The sequence below is a fragment of the Eubalaena glacialis genome, chromosome 3, assembly GCF_028564815.1.
Source record: "Eubalaena glacialis isolate mEubGla1 chromosome 3, mEubGla1.1.hap2.+ XY, whole genome shotgun sequence".
Classification (NCBI taxonomy): domain Eukaryota; kingdom Metazoa; phylum Chordata; class Mammalia; order Artiodactyla; family Balaenidae; genus Eubalaena; species Eubalaena glacialis.
Genome location: NC_083718.1, coordinates 179947923 through 179969193, shown reverse-complemented (window position 1 = coordinate 179969193; position 21271 = coordinate 179947923). Strand labels below are relative to the sequence as shown.

At 41.7% G+C, this 21271-nt stretch overlaps 1 protein-coding gene across 1 annotated transcript in view; it reads left to right on the top strand.

Moving 5' to 3' along the window:
- The first annotated feature begins 2797 nt into the window (after window positions 1–2797).
- Window positions 2798–21271, top strand: part of OTUD3 (OTU deubiquitinase 3) — a 39420-nt gene continuing 20946 nt past the window's right edge. Inside the window, exons 1-2 of the mRNA XM_061184820.1 lie at window positions 2798–3146; window positions 9757–9905. Of these exons, the coding sequence (XP_061040803.1) occupies window positions 2926–3146; window positions 9757–9905 (370 nt within the window). The 5' untranslated portion in view covers window positions 2798–2925. The remainder of the gene's footprint in view (window positions 3147–9756; window positions 9906–21271) is intronic.

Sequence of the window (21271 nt, the reverse complement as noted above, 5' to 3'; positions counted from 1 at the left end):
ATCTTTACAACTCTCCCTCCCATTCTTATGTTATCTCAGTCATTGTATAGAATAGAAAACTGATGTTCAGAAGTCAAATAACTCATCTAAAATGAAACCAGGATAGAAACCCAGGCCTATCAGGCTCTAAATCTTTGTGATCCGCTTTAATGCAGAGAAAGTTAACTAGAAAACCAGACAATAGTGATATCTGACAACAGATATAGTAGAAAGACTATATTGGCAACAATTATGGGCAGTGTAAGGGAGTTAATAATGAAATAAATTCAGGTATTTTGTAGAGGACTCTTCATAGAGTAGTTTATGAAAAAGTTATATGTGTCCTATAAAACGGTGGTTAAGAGCATATACTCTGGAGCCAGGTGGCCTGGCTTCAAATCCTGGCTCTGCCACTTACTAGCTATGTGACTTTGGGCAAGTTACTTAACCTCTCTGTGCCTCAGTTTTCTCACCTAGATGGTGGGAATTAAAAATAACACAGATTTCAGTAAGTCAGACAGAGAAAGACAAATATAATATGGTATTGCTTATATGTGGAATCTAAAAAAAGGGTACAAATGAACTTATCTACAAAACAGAAATAGAGTTACAGATGTAGAAAAAAAACTTATGGTTACCAGAGGGTAAGGGGGGGGGAGGAATAAATTGGAAGACTGGGATTGACATATACACACTACTATATATAAAATAGAACTAATAAGGACCTACTGTATAGCACAGGGAACTCTACTCAGTACTCTGTAATGACCTATATGGGAAAAGAATCTAAAAAAGAGTGGATATGTGATATATGTATAACAGATTCACTTTGCTGTACACCTGAAACTAAAACATTGTAAATCAGCTATACTCCAATAAAAATTATAAAAAAATTTTTTTAAAGTCCACTTTCAAAAAAACCCCACCTATTTCATTGGGTTGTTGTAATGATTAAATAAGGTAGTATTTGTAAAGCAATTAGAATAGTGCCTTGAACACGGTCAATACCATAAAAGTTTGTCATTACTATCATTATGATTGTATGTGGTCTTCACTGTTATTCCTGTTTTACAGATGAGGAAAAGGATGTTAAGCAACTCACCCACGACCATGGAATGAGTCAGCGATAGACCTGAACTGGAACCTGGGGCTCTGCCATTCTGTCCAGTGGTTTTTCCACTCCTAGCACTGCCTCCCAACTTAATTAAATACAAGCAGAGGGGTTGTTGCAGGCCTTGGGATGTCTGTGCAAGAAAAGGCGGGGCCAGCCATAACTCACATTCTTTCTTTCTGAGACTAAAAGAGGGATCTGTAGAGGAGGAATTTCAGCAACTTCAGAGAAGCATGTGAAACATTCTACAACAATTCAGTCCAGTTCCATTTCATGAACTTTTACTAGCATGTGAATTTATCTTTCCGATCTACTTCTCTTCCTTTCCATCCCAGACTCAGCATCCCATCCCAATCCACATCCCCATCCCCATCACCTGTCCTTGGATAGCTACAGGAACTTCCTACCTGGCATCCCTCCTTCAACCCATTCTCCTAACTAGAGCCAAAGACATTTTTTAAACATAAGCCTGCTCAGGTTAGTTTCTGATTAAAATGTTTCAATGGCTCCCTATGGCTCCCCATGGCTCTAAGGACTGGGACTAAACCTTTTCATAGGGCCTACAAGACTGGTCCAGATCTGGGCCTTCCTTTCATTTCCTGTCTCATAGCTCAAGTCCTGGGCTCCTGTCATATTGAACTTTCTTCAGTTCCTCAAAATGGAGCTCTGGTGTTGCACACACAATCCCCTATCTCTTAACTGTCTTAGTCTGGCCAAGTCCTACTCATCCTTTAAGCTTCAGCCTAGAACCCAGCTCTTCTGGGAAGCCTTTTTGCATTTTTCACTCCACTTTTTGCCCCACTGCACCCTTGATAGAATTTGTCATGCAGTATGGAAACTGCTGTGTCCTTGCCTATATGTCTCATTGGAATCTGGGCTCCCTGAGGGCAATCACCATGTCTCTTTGATTCAGTGTTACATCTGGCATCTACCACAGGGGCTGAAGTGAGAGTTACTTACACACTGAAGATAAGTACAGACATTAGTTGAAACTGAGGAGATGGAGGCTATTCCCAAAGGGGAACTTGTAGGTAGAGAAAATAACATCATTAAGGGCAGAAATATTAGGAACATTCCCAGAAATGGTGAAAGAGACTGGTTAGAGGGTCAAGACGTGGAGGAGACAGTGGCATCACTGTGGGAAGAGAGTTAAGAAAGAGGGTCCAGGATGAGGGAGAAGAGGGGATTACAGCAGGAGAGAGGGGATTACTGATAGAGTTAGCTTCCAGGGTACGTGCATGTGGATTAGGGTTACCAACTACCCTGGTTTACCTGGGGCTGTCCCCGTTTTAAAACTGAAAGTCCTGCCCCCTTGGAAAACCCTTAGTCCAGGTAAACCTGGGCTGGTCACCTTACGGTGGAATCAAGATTACTAGAGGAGCCAGTTTTGGACAAGGGCTACCTCTCCCTGAGTTATGAGGGAAGGTAGAGAAGCAGAGAAAGCCAGGATTAAATAAAGTGTATGCGCTTTAGGACCCCGGCTCTCCTTGACCTTTTCCTGCTTTGCTCTCTCTCGTCCCACCGGCTGCTCACTTGGAGTACCACCCACCGATAGAGGGAGGAGCGAAACAAACAAAGATGGGTTCCCCTCTAGCTCTCCCAGGCGAGCTCTCTATGGCGCCTGTCAGCCTGGCCGGGCGGAGGGGCGGGGTTTCATCACATGGGCGGGGTTTCATCACATGACCGGGGTCCCCGGCGCCGGCGCAGGAGTGGTGGCGGTGTTGCCGTCGCCGGGTTCCGTTGCCTGCGCCGCTTCGCCTCCTCGGCACCTGAGGCGGCCGCCCGGCGGTCCTGCGGCTCTCCCTCCTGCCGCTGCGGGCCGCGGGGCCAAGGCCATGTCCCGGAAGCAGGCGGCGAAGAGCCGGCCGGGCAGCGGCAGCCGGAAAGCCGAGGCGGAGCGCAAGCGGGACGAGCGGGCGGCGCGTCGGGCCCTGGCCAAGGAGCGGCGGAACCGGCCGGAGCCCGGCGGCGGCGGCGGCTGCGAGGAGGAGTTCGTCAGCTTCGCCAACCAGCTGCAGGCCCTGGGGCTGAAGCTGCGGGAGGTGCCGGGGGACGGGTGAGGCGGGCCCGGGAGCGCGGGGGGCGGCGCCGGGGGACCCGCCGGGCATGGCGACCGTCGCCGGTTCTCGCCCACCCATTCATCGGGCGGCCCCGAGCGCCAGCTGCGAGCCAGCCGTTTCCGAATGCAGGGGGTCCGGCGGCGAGCGAGGCGGCCAGGCCCCTCCCCTCGAGACGCTCGAGTAATCCCCAGTTGCCCTAATCGTGGCAAAGGCTCCAAGCAAACTGTGAAGGGGTCCTGAGAAAGAATACTGGAGCAGGTCTCCTTTAGATCGGTGCCCAGGAAGGCCCCCCTGGAAGGTGACATTTAAGCTGAGACCTGAACGAATGAGATGGAGCCAGTCAGCCGAAGAGCAGGACCGCGCGGAGAGCGGTCATAATGACCATCAGACGAATAGAAAGAGGCGTAAGCCCCACTTGGTATAACGCTTGGCCTCCTTTGAGTCCTGACTGTTGGATATTGCCCTCCTTTTACGCTTGGGAAATTAGGTCTGTGAGGGCCTGTTGTTTACTGAGCTGAAGGCAGCTTCTCTAATTCTTACTTCTATGGGCTTCAGTTTCTCTGTAAGCAATGGCGCTTACCCAAGTTTGCTTGGGGTTTAGACTGGAATCTGTGTCCAGCTTCTTTAGGGAACACGGGATAAATAAACGGGGTGGGAGGGAGGGAATGGGCGAAGGGAAGGAAAAATGGCCTCAGGAAGGGGCATATGGATCCAGGAGCGTGGAGGGAAGAAGAAAAAGGGTAGGGGAGAGGGCAGGAGATCAGTTAGCATCCCCATTGCAGGGGTAGGTAAAAGGGAGTCTGGATGCCAGAGTGTGGCACTCTTGAAGAGATAGTATTAGTAACAGCCTGGTTGTTTTTGTTCCTCCCTTCATTTGGGCATTTTTGTTGAATGAATGAATGAATGATAAAAATATCGTAGAGGGAGGCCAGCTAGACCCTCAGCAGGGCCCCTCAGAGGGGCATTTTCTTAGTGGAGTCGCTACAGTTAAAAGCTTGCTTTGCTGGGTCTTGCCTTTAGCTTAGTACCTTGATTTTTGTCAAATATAGTTAATAAATATTCAGGGCCTTACTTATCCTAAGCAAACTCACAAGCACAAGACATTGCTCTATAAACCGAAATACCAGCTGAATACTTTACGGTGGGATTTGGGCTGGGGTCTGCCTCTTCCTTGCAAATGATTGGTTTGCTTGTGTCTGCTGTACTGGGCATGGGATTCCCACTGGCAGGGTATCCAGGAAACTGAAGTACTCAACAGAAGATTGCTTATGAGCAGGAATTGCAGCACAGAGATGCTGGGAACACATTGATGACTAAGATAACGTTCAGGCTTAGCAAGATAGAGACATAACAGCAGGTCTCAAACATTTTGGTCTTAGGATCCCTTTACATTCTTAAAAATTACTGAGGACTCGAAAGAGCTTTTGTTTATGTGGGTTATAGGTATCAATATTTACTGTATTAGAAAGTAAAATAAAAATTAAAAACATAATACACAAACACATTATATTAACTTTCAGAGTGATAACATCGAATATCATATATCAGGTAGCCTCTGGAAAACTCCACGGTACACTTGTGAGAGAATGAGAATGAAAAAGATGAATAACATCTTAGTTTTGGACTCAGGGATACCCTGAAAGGTTCTCAGAGATACCCTCCCTTCCCAAACTGGGCCACACTTTAAGAATGGATGATATAAATAATTAAAATGCAAGTTGATATATTCTTAACAGTGACCGATTATAGTGGTACTATTGAGAAGGAAGTTGCCAACACTCCCAGAAGTGGTCAGGGAAACCTTGTTCATTCAGCAAACATTCATCAAAACCTACCGTGTGCTAGATGCCTCTCAGAGGAGGTCGTACTCAGGCTGGGTCATGAAGGACCAATAAAAATATGCCAAAAGAACATTCCAGGCTGAGGAGTAATACACGTAAAGGCACAGGAGCACATTATTTTTGAGACATCTGCAAGTTGTTTAGGATGACAGGAGTATAGGGTACAAGGGTAAAAGTCAGTGGCAATGAGGCTGCAGAGGCAGAGGCCAGCTTGACTGCAATGCTCATGTCTCTCACTTCTGATGTCCCTGTTCTTTGGACAATGTTAGATAGATAAAATGATAATGATAATTTCTCCTTTGGGGGCTCCATGAAGCTAACCCCTTTCTGTTCACAAATTCTTCCCATGGGTGCCATGGACTGTTCAGCCCTCTTTAGTATTGTGGTACTTTTGGATATGGTGATGACAGGCTTTATCACTGTGCTTCCTGTGTATGTTACGGGTTAGTGGGTATCAACAGATTCTTTTATTTGTTAACATTTATTGAGTACTCTTGGTGAAATATAAAGTTATGGTAATAAAAAAATAGTTGACAATCTCCACTCTTCTGTCTTTCCATTCTGGTCTGATTACAATATTGAGTAGCCTGAGATAGCATCTCACACTATATAGGCGTATTCATTGTTGGCAGTATGGTACTTGTAGCATTCTGGAACCTTCGGGTGCTTGGGAAGAAGTTAGCTGGTGTTCTGTAATGTAGCCTTTACGTGAAACGAATCAATGTAGCATAGATTAATCAGGGAGCTACTTATGGATTTTTGTAGTGCATCATGGCCCGCCTTCATATTTGTTGTGTTATCTGGAGGGTGGACCCACATAACTTGGATTCAGTTTCAAAACAAGAAATATTTTAACCTTGTTGTTGTCCTTAAAAACATGATTGGATGTAGCGTGAAAAGAATCGCTAATTGGATTAGGCAGTACAATATTAACATCTCTCTGAACTATATCCAGTTGTATCTTCCTAAATGTAGCCTCAAATTACATTGCTAATTAGTAGTGTTCCAATATTAAAGCGTTAAAGAATCACTAATTTTAGCCATTTGTCTGTGTCTCAGGTTGTTTTATTTTGAAAGTTTTACCTTATTTTTATAATCGTAGGATCTTAGTGCTAGAAGGGCATTCACACTTTGTCATCTTGTCTGATTATCCATTAGTGCCTGCATCACCTGTACAGCAGCCTCATCTTTTGTGTCTGGCTCAGTGCTTTTCAGCCTTGGTGGCACAATAGAATCACTTGGGGAACTTTGGAAAAAATACAGCGCCTGGGCGCTCCCTTAGATCAGCCACACCAGAATCTCAGGCAGTGGGGCCTGGTTAGGGATAATTTTAAAAAATGTCCACATGTGATTCTAATGTGCAGTATAATTGAGAACTGCTGATTTAGAGTCTAGATTCTAGACTAGTGTTTCTCAAACTTCAACATACAACAGAATCACCTGGAGGGCTAATTAAACCCTCGGAGGGAAGAGATTGCTGGGTTCCCAACCCCAGAGTGTCTGACTCGGTAGGGCTGGGGTTGGGCTAGGGGGCGCAGAATGTTCATTTTGAACAAGTTCGCAGGTGATGCTGATGGTGCCAGTCAGGGGTCACACTTTGAGAATCAGTGATTGAGACCAGCACTGTCTGATAGAAATAAAATGGGAACCACATATGTACAATAATTAAAAATTTTTCTGTTAGCCACCTTAAAAAGGTAAAATGAAACAAGTTTTTAAAATAATGTTCAAAAGTGTAAGTCTTTTACACTTACAACACACCTCAATTTGTATTAACCACATTTCAAGTGCTTAATAATCACCTGTGGTTAGTGGCAACCATATTGTATAACACATATGTAGGCAATTCCTGAGGCTTGTCAATAGAAATGTACAAAATCCTTAGTCTGTGCAGTCCGTCTCTATAGACCTAAAATAAAATTACCTTTTATTTGCCAAAATCTATGTCTCTGTAGCTTCCTTGTTTTAGTTTAGTTTTATTGTACAAGGATAACATCCCTTTCACCATGACGAATAGTTGGAGGCAGCTATCATGTCCCCCTGAGCTTTCTTTAGGCTAGAAGTCACTCGTTGTTTTATGTTCTTCATATTATTTAGTTTAAAGCCACATCAACTCATCTGAACCTATCTTAAAATGTAGTAACTAGAGTCACATACAGTACTTTAGCTGGGGTCTGACCTCAAAGAACAGAACAAAACCTGACCCCCTCTCCCCCGACTTTTCTGCATACTTAACTGCCATTACTGCAGCCTAAGAGCCCATTAATTTTTTTAATGTCTAACGTTGCAGTATTGTCTCATGCTAAATTATTGAGCACCCAAAACCCTTAATTAATGTAATTGGTTATTTTTGTGAACTCAAATGCAAGACTTTACATATATCCCTATATGTATGTGCAGTGGTTCTGAAGCGGGCATGATTTTTCCCCCAAGGGAACATTTGGCAATGGCTGGAGATATTTTTTGCTGTTACAACTGGCGGGAACATGGTGGTAGTGGTGTTACTGGCATCTAGTGGGTAGAGGCCAAGGATGCTCCTAAACATCTTCGAGTGCACAGGACAAAGGATTATTCCAGAATGTCAACAGTGTGGGGGGGGGGGTGAGAAGCCCTGCTGTAGTGTATTGGGTGAGGGTGTGGACTCAGGAAACGGCTGGGATCTCCTAGAGGCCCTTTGGGCGCTGGCCGCGCTGTTCTCGTGAGGATCGTGAGTGCTCTTGCTGGGCTCCCTAAGGGAACCTAGGTTGTTTGTAGAGTTTGTTCACATTTCATGTCCTACTATCTTGTAACTCTGTCAGAAAAGGAAGTGATTTGTCTATCTTGATTTTTCATTTTGACTACTTATTTTTAGTGAGCTCAAGGAAAGTTTGGTAAATATAGAAAAGTATATCAAACTAAGTTTAACAAATAATCCTAATTCCACTCCCCAGGGATAACTGTTACTAACATTTTGGTGCCTGCGATTGAATCCTGGGTCCACCACCTACTGATTTTGTGACCTTGGGCAAGTTACCTTAGGGGGACAGTAATAGTGCCCATCTCATAGAGTTGTAAGGACTAAACACATTTAATACATATAAAGTGTTTGGAACAGTCCCTGGCACATTGTAAGAGCTGTTTATGTGATGGTTTCAGTGCTTTTTCTTTGCATACATTTGTATGTGTTTCTACATCTGTGTGTATAGTATACAGATGAACGTGCTTGCACTTATGCAGTATACACAGCTTGATACGTACTTTTTTGGCTTATGTGGAGAACATTTGCCTCTGTTGCTGAAAGTTCATGGAAAGCATGTTACTTTCTGTAGAACACCATGAATTTTGAGAATCTAATGTAAAGCAACTAAATATGTAATTTTGCACCAAATCATGCCTTCTTTTAAACTGGATTCAAGAATAAACTATGGTGGCAGATGTTAAAGTTTTAAGAAAAGTTTGAGAGAGAAGCTGAAAATGGAGAACATCTTATCCATTAGCTTACTTTATTCCTGTGGTTGAAAAAAGACTGCCATTGTTAGATTTTATCAACAGACCCCTCATTCTAGTGTATAGAACTGTTATGTTCCAGTCCCTTCTAGAATGTTGTCCCAGATTGATGCAGAGTTTCTTGGATTCTAGTTTGTAGAATCTGTTGTCTAAATTCTCCCCTTCGCCCCGCCAAAACAAACAAACAAAAATATATATCTCCTTATATGTTTGAAGAGATTCCTACCTCTCTATAACTTTCTGTTGAAAACTCACTTTTCTGAGTTGAAAAACAAAAAACCTCCGTCACCTATACATTTAGGTTTGAAGTCCTTCCAGAAGTGTGATGGGTTTATATTTTGGAATTAGAATATCATAGGTTTTCATTTGGAAGAGTAAACAGTTTGGTGTGAATGTGGACAACTGTTTGGCTTCAGAATGGCCATTTCCTTAGTTTTGAGGATACCAGATTGTGTTTGTCTTGTTTCCGTCTCTGTGTATCTGGGCTCTGTGTTTGTGGTATAGTTTGGAATTTTAGAAGCCTTTAAGCGTTTTGAAAGTAAAGGTAACTCTTATAATTTATTACCAGCATTTTAATTTTAGAAACAAAACAGAAAGAAAACTTGGAGAGTTTTCATTTGGCAGGAATAAGACCAGCATTGTGGCTCCTCTGGTGAGAGGTAAAGACCCAAGGAGGGAGCGTGTCCTTGTGAACTATGCCTGTGTGTTGACCCGGTGCTCTTCTTCCCGCAGCTTTCCCCACTGTGTCCTTAGGACTCAAGCAGGATGTTCACTTCAGTTGTTTCTATTGGGAGCTTGACAAATTGCTATCTTTTTGGTACTTGTTAGGTGAATAGCTGAGCAGCCATAGTGAAAAGGGTTTCAGAAAAGAGGCAGTAGATATGATTTATTATTTTGGAAGGGGATCTGGGAGTCATAGCCCTTAGGTGTGGAATGGCCTGTAGTGTCTGGACCCTATCTTCAGGTGGTTAGTATATCACCAAACTTCACTTGTTGAAGCAGCGAAGGTACAGAGAAGTTCAGTATCTCTCCTGAGTCAGCCAGCTGGTAAGTGGGGAATAGGATTCTTGTTTGATGCCTCTCAAAAAGGTAATGTGATTGAATATCTTCCCTAGTGCTCTCCCCTCTGGTATCTGGGAGGAACCTGGACAGTCAGAGTTGAGGCTTTATCTCTTTTCTGTGTGAAAGATTTCCATGGATGGCCTAGCATGAAGCATCATTGTTTTAGATGAACTAAGTTCATTTTTAAAAGGTCTTGACCAGCGTTTTGTTTTGATAGCAATTGCCTATTCAGAGCTCTTGGTGATCAGTTGGAGGGACACTCACGAAATCATCTCAAGCACCGACAAGAGACAGTGGACTACATGATAAAGCAGCGAGAAGATTTCGAACCCTTTGTAGAAGATGACATTCCTTTTGAGAAACATGGTAGGTTCACCGTGGGACACTGGATCCTCCAGGAGTAATGCATTGGGTAATTAAATCCCTCAGCATCCCCTACCCTCCCAGCTAGGGGTTTGATTACATAAATTATGGCATTCATTTATTCAACAAGTATTTATTTGTCTGCTCCATAATAGGCAGCGTGCTAGGCAGTTGGGAATCATTAGGTTTAGATGTAGATGTAGATGACATTAATAAAAATGATGATGTTGGGAATTCCCTGGTGGTCCAATGGTTAGGGCTCCACACTTTCACTGCCGAGGGTGCGGGTTCGATCTCTGGTTGGGGAACTAAGATCCCCCAAGCTGTGTGGTGTGTCCCCAGTAATAAATAAATAAATAAGTAAAATCTGAAAAAAAAAAATGTTGATGTTAATTAACCTGAAAAGCTATTCGTGACTTTTTTTTTTTCCACACACACACACACTGTATTTTATTTTTACAAGAGATAAATAGACTGACACCAAGCATTGTAAATGGATGACCACAACAAAAGCAACAATGATTGCAATTACCAAACATGAAACACACTCATACTATGTCATAATATTGACATTCAGTCCAGTAATCCTCCACTGTAACAGCTCCTTTGCAGTGAAAATTGATTTGTGTATTGTTTGCCTCTGAGTCCTTGTGGGATTTTTTTTTTTTTTAATTCAAACAGAAAGTCACAAAAATTATAATCATCCTCATCAGTTCACTCAGTCCCATGTAATTAATTTTTTTTTTCATCTTGATCTTTTGTTAGCAGTTTTATGAGTTCATCAGTTTTTCATTACAGTTCTGAAAATGCTTATTCAGTTCAGCAGTACAGTCAGTTACCAGAAACCTGTACTTGTCAGAGTCTTTTCCATGAATTCCTTGAAGATGAAACCCTTTAATAGGAACATATTTGCAAAAGCATCAGAGTACACCCAGAACTGTCTGTAAATGACAAAAGACTTAAAAATGACCACGGTTAAAGATTTGATGAAAGTTCATAATAATGCAATTGACAAGGAAATTTAGTTATTTCTGAGATATGCATTTTAAAGTAATAACTAGAATTATGACTTATAACATTATACCAGAACATAGAAGATTTTTAGAAATTTCATGTAATGTCTGAAACATTTATATTAACATATTTCCATACAAATAACCCAATGAAAGTTTAGTATTAGTTGTTTTGTTTGTTTCTTTTTCTATACTGCAGGTTCTTATTAGTCATCAATTTTATACACATCAGTGTATACATGTCAATCCCAATCGCCCAATTCAGCACACCACCATCCCCACCCCACCGCAGTTTTCCCCCCTTGGTGTCCATATGTCTGTTCTCTACATCTGTGTCTCAACTTCTGCCCTGCAAACCGGCTCATCTGTACCATTTTTCTAGGTTCCACATACATGCGTTAATATACGATATTTGTTTTTCTCTTTCCGACTTACTTCACTCTGTATGACAGTCTCTAGATCCATCCACGTCTCAACAAATGACTCAATTTCGTTCCTTTTTATGGCTGAGTAATATTCCATTGTATATATGTACCACAACTTCTTTATCCGTTCGTCTGTTGATGGGCATTTAGGTTGCTTCCATGACCTGGCTACTGTAAATAGTGCTGCAATGAACATTGGGGTGCATGTATCTTTTTGAATTATGGTTTTCTCTGGGTATACGCCCAGTAGTGGGATTGCTGGATCATATGGTAAATCTATTTTTAGTTTTTTAAGGAACCTTCATACTGGTCTCCATAGTGGCTGTATCAATTTCCATTCCCACCAACAGTGCAAGAGGGTTCCCTTTTCTCCACACCCTCTCCAGCATTTGTTGTTTGTAGATTTCCTGATGATGCCCATTCTAACTGGTGTGAGGTGATACCTCATTGTAGTTTTGATTTGCATTTCTCTAATAATTAGTGATGTTGAGCATCTTTTCATGTGCTTCTTGGCCATCTGTATGTCTTCTTTGGAGAAATGTCTATTTAGGTCTTCTGCCCATTTTTGGATTGGGTTGTTTGTTTCTTTAATATTGAGCTGAATGAGCTGTTTATATATTTTGGAGATTAATCCTTTGTCCATTGATTCGTTTGCAAATATTTTCTCCCATTCTGAGGGTTGTCTTTTCGTCTTGTTTATGGTTTCCTTTGCTGTGCAAAAGCTTTGAAGTTTCATTAGGTCCCATTTGTTTATTTTTGTTTTTATTTCCATTACTCTAGGAGGTGGATCAAAAAAGATCTTGCTGTGATTTATGTCAAAGAGTGTTCTTCCTATGTTTTCCTCTAAGAGTTTTATAGTGTCCGGTCTTACATTTAGGTCTCGAATCCATTTTGAGTTTATTTTTGTGTATGGTGTTAGGGAGTGTTCTAATTTCATTCTTTTACATGTAGCTGTCCAGTTTTCCCAGCACCACTTATTGAAGAGACTGTCTTTTCTCCATTGTATATCCTTGCCTCCTTTGTCATAGATTAGTTGACCATAGGTGCGTGGGTTTATCTCTGGGCTTTCTGTCTTGTTCCATTGATCTATGTTTCTGTTTTTGTGCCAGTACCATATTGTCTTGATTACTGTAGCTTTGTAGTATAGTCTGAAGTCAGGGAGTCTGATTCCTCCAGCTCCGTTTTTTTCCCTCAAGACTGCTTTGGCTATTCGGGGTCTTTTGTGTCTCCATACAAATTTTAAGATGATTTGTTCTAGTTCCATAAAAAATGCCATTGGTAATTTGATAGGGATTGCATTGAATCTGTATATTACTTTGGGTAGCATAGTCATTTTCACAATATTGATTCTTCCAATCCAAGAACATGGTATATCTCTCCATCTGTTGGTATCATCTTTAATTTCTTTCATCAGTGTCTTACAGTTTTCTGCATACAGGTCTTTTGTCTCCCTAGGTAGGTTTATTCCTAGGTATTTTATTCTTTTTGTTGCAATGGTAAATGGGAGTTTTTCCATAATTTCTCTTTCAGATTTTTCATCATTAGTGTGTAGGAATGCAAGAGATTTCTGTGCATTAATTTTGTATCCTGCAACTTTACCAAATTCATTGATTAGCTCTAGTAGTTTTCTGGTGGCATTTTTAGGATTCTCTATGTATAGTATCATGTCATCTGCAAACAGTGACAGTTTTACTTCTTCTTTTCCTATTTGTATTCCTTTTATTTCTTTTTCTTCTCTGATTGCTGTGGCTAGGACTTCCAAAGCTATGTTGAATAATAGTGGTGAGCGTGGACATCCTTGTCTCGTTCCTGATCTTAGAGGAAATGCTTCCAGTTTTTCACCGTTGAGAATGATGTTTGCTGTGGGTTTGTCGTATATGGCCTTTATTATGTTGAGGTAGGTTCCCTCTATGTCCACTTTCTTGAGAGTTTTTATCATAAATGGGTGTTGAATTTTTTCAGAAGCTTTTTCTGCATCTATTGAGATGATCATATGGTTTTTATTCTTCAATTTGTTAATATGGTGTATCACATTGATTGATTTGCGTATATTGAAGAATCCTTGCATCCCTGGGATAAATCCCACTTGATCGTGGTGTATGATCCTTTTAATGTGTTGTTGGATTCTGTTTGCTAGTATTTTGTTGAGGATTTTTGCATCTATATTCATCAGTGATATTGGTCTGTAATTTTCTTTTTTTGTAGTATCTTTGTCTGGTTTTGGTATCAGGGTGATGGTGGCCTCATAGAATGAGTTTGGGAGTGTTCCTTCCTCTGCAATTTTTTGGAAGAGTTTGAGAAGGAGGGGTGTTAGCGCTTCTCTAAATGTTTGATAGAATTCACCTGTGAAGCCATCTGGTCCTGGACTTTTGTTTGTTGGAAGATTTTTAATCATAGTTTCAATTTCATTACTTGTGATTGTTCTGTTCATATTTTCTGTTTCTTCCTGGTTCAGTCTTGGAAGGTTATACCTTTCTAAGAATTTGTCCATTTCTTCCAGGTTGTCCATTTTATTGGCATAGAGTTGCTTGTAGTAGTCTCTTAGGATGTTTTGTATTTCTGTGATGTCTGCTGTAACTTCTCCTTTTTCATTTCTAATTTTATTGATTTGAGTCCTCTCCCTCTTTTTCTTGGTGAGTCTGGCTAATGGCTTATCAATTTTGTTTATCTTCTCAAAGAACCAGCTTTTAGTTTTATTGATCTTTGCTAGTGTTTCCTTCATTTCTTTTTCATTTATTTCCGCTCTGATCTTTATGATTTCTTTCCTTCTGCTAACTTTGGGTTTTGTTTGTTCTTCTTTCTCTAGTTCCTTTAGGTGTAAGGTTAGATTGTTTACTTGAGATTTTTCTTGTTTCTTTAGGTAGGCTTGTATAGCTATAAACTTCCCTCTTAGAACTGCTTTTGCTGCATCCCATGGGTTTTGGATCGTTGTGTTTTCATTGTCATTTGTCTCTAGGTATTTTTTGATTTCCTCTTTGATTTCTTCAGTGATCTCTTGGTTATTTAGTAACATATTGTTTAGCCTCCATGTGTTTGTGTTTTTTACGTTTTTTTCCCTGTAATTCATTTCTAATCTCATAGCATTGTGGTCAGAAAAGATGCTTGATATGATTTCAGTTTTCTTAAATTTACTGAGGCTTGATTTGTGACCCAAGATGTGATCTATCCTGGAGAATGTTCCGTGCGCACTTGAGAAGAAAGTGTAATCTGCTGCTTTTGGATGGAATGTCCTATAAATATCAGTTAAATCTATCTGGTCTATTGTGTCATTTAAAGCTTCTGTTTCCTTATTTATTTTCATTTTGGATGATCTGTCCATTGGTGTAAGTGAGGTGTTAAAGTCCCCCACTATTATTGTGTTACTGTCGATTTCCTCTTTTATAGCTGTTAGCAGTTGTCTTATGTATTGAGCTGCTCCTATGTTGGGTGCATATATATTTATAATTGTTATATCTTCTTCTTGGATTGATCCCTTGATCAATATGTAGTGTCCTTCCTTGTCTCTTGTAACATTCTTTATTTTAAAGTCTATTTTATCTGATATGAGTATAGCTACTCCAGCTTTCTTTTGATTTCCATTTGCATGGAATATCTTTTTCCATCCCCTCACTTTCAGTCTGTATGTGTCCCTAGGTCTGAAGTGGGTCTCTTGTAGACAGCATATATATGGGTCTTGTGTTTGTATCCATTCAGCAAGCCTGTGTCTTTTGGTTGGAGCATTTAATCCATTCACGTTTAAGGTATTTATCAATATGTATGTTCCTATGACCATTTTCTTAATTGTTTTGGGTTTGTTTTTGTAGGTCCTTTTCTTCTCTTGTGTTTCCCACTTAGAGAAGTTCCTTTAGCATTTGTTGTAGAGCTGGTTTGCTGGTGCTGAATTCTCTTAGCTTTTGCTTGTCTGTAAAGCTTTTGATTTCTCCATCAAATCTGAATGAGATCCTTGCCGGGTAGAGTAATCTTGGTTGTAGGTTCTTCCCTTTCATCACTTTAAGTATATCATGCCACTCCCTTCTGGCTTGTAGAGTTTCTGCTGAGAAATCAGCTGTTAACCTTATGGGAGTTCCCTTGTATGTTATTTGTCGTTTTTCCCTTGCTGCTTTCAATAATTTTTCTTTGTCTTTGATTTTTGCCAATTTGATTACTATGTGTCTCGGCGTGTTTCTCCTTGGGTTTATCCTGTATGGGACTTGCTGCGCTTCCTGGACTTGGGTGGCTATTTCCTTTCCCATGTTAGGGAAGTTTTCGACTATAATCTCTTCAGATATTTTCTCTGGTCCTTTCTCTTTCTCTTCTCCTTCTGGGACCCCTATAATGCGAATGTTGTTGCGTTTAATGTTGTCCCAGAGGTCTCTTAGGCTGTCTTCATTTCTTTTCGTTCTTTTTTTCTTTAGTCTGTTCCGCAGCAGTGAATTCCACCATTCTGTCTTCCAGGTCACTTATCCGTTCTTCTGCCTCAGTTATTCTGCTATTGATTCCTTCTAGTGTAGTTTTCATTTCAGTTATTGTATTGTTCATCTCTGTTTGTTTGTTCTTTAATTCTTTTAGGTCTTTGTTAAACATTTCTTGCATCTTCTCGATCTTTGCCTCCATTCTTATTCCGAGGTCCTGGATCATCTTCACTATCATTATTCTGAATTCTTTTTCTGGAAGGTTGCCTATCTCCACTTCATTTAGTTGTTTTTCTGAGGTTTTATCTTGTTCCTTCATCTGGTATGTAGCCCTCTGCCTTTTCATCTTGTCTATCTTTCTGTGAATGTGGTTTTTGTTTCACAGGCTGCAGGATTGTAGTTTTTCTTGCTTCTGCTGTCTGCCCTCTGGTGGATGAGGCTATCTAAGAGGCTTGATGGGAGGCTCTGGTGGTGGGTAGAGCTGACTGTTGCTGTGGTGGGCAGAGCTCAGTAAAACTTTAATCCACTTGACTGTTGATGGGTGGGGCTGGGTTCCCTCCCTGTTGGTTGTTTTGCCTGAGGCAACCCAACACTGGAGCCTACCTGGGCTCTTTGGTGGGGCTGATGACAGACTCTGGGAGGGCTCACGCCAAGGAGTACTGCTGCCAGTGTCCTTGTCCCCAGAACTTCTGCTGCCAGTGTCCTTGTCCCCACGGTGAAACAGAGCCACCCCCCGCCTCTGCAGGAGACCTTCCAACACTAGCAGGTAGGTCTGGTTCGGTCTCCCCCGGGGTCACTGGTCCTTCCCCTGGGTCCCGATGCGCACAGTATTTTGTGTGTGCCCTCCAAGAGTGGGGTCTCTGTTTCCCCCAGTCCTGTTGAAGTCCTGCAATCAATTCCCACTAGGCTTCAAAGTCTGATTCTCTATGAATTCCTCCTCCCATTGCCAGACCCCCAGGTTGGGAAGCCTGACGTGGGGCTCAGAACCTTCACTCCAGTGGGTGGACTTCTGTGGTATAAGTGTTCACCAGTCTGTGAGTCACCCACCCACCAGTTATGGGATTTGATTTTACTCTGATTGCTCCCCTCCTACCGTCTCATTGTGGCTTCTCCTTTGTTTTGGATGTGGGGTATCTTTTTTGGTGAGTTCCAGTGTCTTCCTGTCGATGATTGTCCAGCAGCCGGTTGTGATTCTGGTGTTCTCGCAAGAGGGAGTGAGAGCACGTCCTTCTACTCCACCATCTTGGTTCCTGCACCTATTCGTGACTTCTTATTTAGTGGTGGGGAGGGAGGGGGGAAGCAGGTTATAAAATAGTGTGTATAGATTGATGCTATTTTTAAAAGGTGTATGCACACAGAACCAAATTAGGAAGTCTGGAAAGATACTAACATTGTATGGTTAATTCCTGGCTCCATTTATTTTTCAGAAACCACTCACTCTTTCAACAACTTTTATTAAGGGGAGATAATAATAGGACCTAATTTATAGGGGCTTTTGGTAAAGATTAAATTAGTTAATACAATTAAAATAAGTTCTTAATAAGTGTCAGCCATCTGGGGATGATGGGACTATGAGTATTTAAATGATCTTCTGTAGATTTTTCTGATTTTTAAATGATCATGCATTACTTTTATAATCAGAAACATCAATAAAGTCATTTTAATTTTTCCCCCAAACCCAAACACAACCTGGTTTCTTTGAGGCAAGTCAGTTAGTGACTTAAATTAGTTCCTTAATAGGCTCAAAGCTAGTAAGAAAATACTAGCTTTTAAGCTTTGATTTTGACAGATATTTACTGAGAATCTACTGTGCTGGCTGCTGATATATTTATGTTTTACAAATAACATTTTCATTACAGGTCTCACAGTCTTGTCTGTCTCTTATCAGGAAAGAGAATCATTCTGCGTTTTAGAGCGCTAACTCTGGGAACCATGTCAGGAAAGGATGGGGAGAGAGACTGAGAAGGGAGATAAGTTAGAGAGCTCTGCACATTGACCAGATGAAAGCGTAAGAGTGTCTCCACCAAGGCAGCTACTGGGGATGATGAGTGGCGTCCAGACCAAGACACAGTTTGGCAATATAATTGACAGGACTCGGGAGGTGATGGGGGGAAGGGAGGGGTGGGGGAGACAGGAGATTCTGAAGTTTCTGCCTGGGGAAAGACCAAGTTGCTGTACTGTTCATAAACTAGAGGGCAGCAGGAGGAAGACATTTGGGAGGGAAGCTATCTGTGATCCCAAAGCCTTTCTCTTTCCTTACTGGGAAAGAACTCATTCATTAGGCACAAGCAGCAAAAGAGAGACAGTAGCAAAACTCCTAGCGAGTAGTTTATTCTAGTCGCGGAGTTCTGATGGTCCTCTTCCTGGATCACTTTTTGTCTAGCAGACACCAGTTAATCAGATGGTCAGCAGTTTACAAATTAAATGTGGGTGTATGGAGCAAGTTTGGGAGTTTAATGCCATATAAAATGAGTTGTGCCATTGATCCAATTAAAATATTTTAGGTGAAGAGAGTTTTTAGTTTGTGACTTGAAATTCCACTTTGAACATCTTCAGTGATGGTCATGTGGTAGATTTGGGGGTATGGCAGGACCTTAGGTGTACGGTGGGAAGGTGTTTCTATGAAATGTCGCTGTGCATGCCTGATGGTTGGTTGGTGCTCTATAAGAGTTTGAGTATCATAGAAGTGGGAAGTGACTCTGACTGCCATAGCAGAAGGGAAAAGAAACCTAGAAGTCTGCACATTCTACTTGTGTGTCAGTTGAAGACTAGACTTGTTACATTTATCACTCTTATAGTTATGTTTTTAATGTCTACCTTGTTATACTATGAGATTCTTGAGGGCAGGGACTGTGTCTTTTCCCCACTGTGGCAATGGCTGGCACATGGTAGGCACTCATATTTGTTGACTGAATCATTGAATGACTCACTTAACTCTTCAGGACCTGGTTACCCTTGCATCTGGCTGTGTCTTTAGGATTCTTTCTTTCCTTTAGACTGTGGCTTTGGAGAATCAGCATCATCTTTTCCCTAACTAAACAGATACCCAGATCAGAAACCTGAATGTTCTTAATGCCTTCTCTCCCTCCCTCCTCATACCCAGTCATTCATTAAGTCTTGTCACTTCTACCTCAATGTTTTTTTTCTCATTCTGCTGTCTCATAGAATCAGGCCTCTTTGGCCATTTGCCTAGATTTCTTCAATACTCTTTGGACTGGTCTCATTGCCTCCTGACCCCTTCAGTTTGTTTTCCATATTGCAACCAGAGTGGTGATCTAAATGTATATCGAATAGGTCTTCCCCTGTCTAACACCTGTTGGCAGCTCCCCGTTGACCTCAGGAAAGTACCAACTCTTTAGCCCTTTATGATCTGTGATTTTCTTCTTTCCCTACCCTCTTCTCTTGTCATTTCCCAGTATATTTTCTTGCTTCCCCGCCCTGCCGTCTCAGCATTCCGAGTCGCTGCCAGTGCTGTGTAGTCCACAAGCTCATCATGCTCTCTTTCTCACTTCTGCTTGGGACATCACCCATTCCTCTTCTGTCTGTCTGTCTGTTACCTGACCTTTGGGAAGCAGCGTAGTTGTCTCAGCTGAGAAGCTTATCTGGTACACCTTACCTCCCCTCCCCACTGGTCAGACTGGCTTATGTTCCCCACCTGGAGTTAGCCAAGCTGCAAGGTTTAAGGACACAGTCTTACACAAGACTTCCCTGACTTCTGACACCAGCTGCAAGTTTGTGGTTTCCCAGAACCACTCTCAGGTTTGATAATTTGCTAGAAGGACTCAGAGAACTCACTGAAGGCTGTTATACTCACAGTTGTAGTGTGTTACAAGGAAAGAATACAGATCAAAATTAGCCAAATGGTAGAATCTGGGAAGGTTACACACTATACAAAGAGTATTGGCAACCAGGGACCCTCACCCAAACTTCAGTGTCCAGAATGTTTATTAGGGCTTCATTATGTAGATGTTATTGATTGATTGCCTAAGTGGTTCAACTCAGTCTCCAGCTCCCCAGTCCCCCAGGTCTTTCTAATATCACATGGCCAGAGAGGTCCACCATGAGTCGCCTCGTGCATAAACTTAGCATCAGCTGTCAGCTGAGGCTGAGGGGCCTACTGTGAATAACAAAGAGACCCCTATCACTTGGGAAATCCCAAGGGTTTAGAGGTTCTCTCCCAGGAGCGGGGGGTGAAGGCCAGACCTCTCTTTGGGTAAGGCTACGTTCTTTACTACATGTTTCTTTCCTAAAGCACCTACACATCAGCAGTGTCCATTTTCTTGTTGTTTGTCCCCCACTGGTTATAAACTCCTTGAGGGCAAACTGTGACAGGCTGTATAATGGAGTGGCCAGGAGCCAAGGTCTTGAAGTCAGGATGCCTGGGGTGAAACTCAGCTCTGCTGTGTACCGGCTCGTGACCTTGGGCATAGTTGCACACTACTCTGTGCCTTGGTTTCCTCATCTATAAGATGGTGTACGTGATAATAACCTTTTTTCAGGGGATTGTTTTGAGGATTAAAAGTGATTTGTGAGTTGGTGGGAATGTAAATTGATAACAGCCACTATGGAGAACAGTATGGAGGTTCCTTAAAAAACTAAAAATAGAACTACCATATGACCCAGCAATCCCACTACCGGGCATATACCCTGAGAAAACCATAATTCAAAAAGAGTCATGTACCACAATGTTCATTGCAGCTCTATTTACAATAGCCAGGACATGGAAGCAACCTAAGTGTCCATCGACAGATGAATGGATAAAGAAGATGTGGCACATATATACAATGGAATATTACCCAGCCACAAAAAGGAACGAAATTGAGTTATTTGTTGTGAGGTGGATGGACCTAGAGTCTGTCATACAGAGTGAAGTAAGTCAGAAAGAGAAAAACAAATATGTATGCTGACACATATATATGGAATCTAAAAAAAAAGTCATGAAGAACCTAGGGCCAAGACGGGAATAAAGACACAGACCTACTAGAGAATGGACTTGAGGACTCGGGGAGTGGGAAGGGTAAGCTGGGACAAAGTGAGAGAGTGGTAGTGTATATATGGACATATATACACTACCAAATGTAAAATAGATAGCTAGTGGGAAGCAGTCGCATAGCACAGGGAGATCAGCTCGGTGCTTTGTGACCAGCTAGAAGGGTGGGATAGGGAGTGTGGGAGGGAGGGAGATGCAAGAGGGCAGAGATGTGGGGATATATGTATATGTATAACTGATTCACTTCGTTATAAAGCAGAAACTAACACACCATTGTAAAGCAATTATACTCCAATAAAAACGTTAAAAAAAAAAGTGATTTGTGAGAAGAAATTATAAAATCTGAAAGAATATGAGAAGTGAGTAGAGCGGTGCTTGACACATAATAAGCATCATTAATGCAAACTGTTATGGTTTCTGTCACATTTCCAATGTCTCTCATAGAGTTAGGCATTTAGGAAGCATTCAGAAAATATCTATTGAAGGAATGAATAAATGAATCCTTTCTTTATGAGTGATTGGTGCCCTTCTGAGTAGCAGTCTATGTACT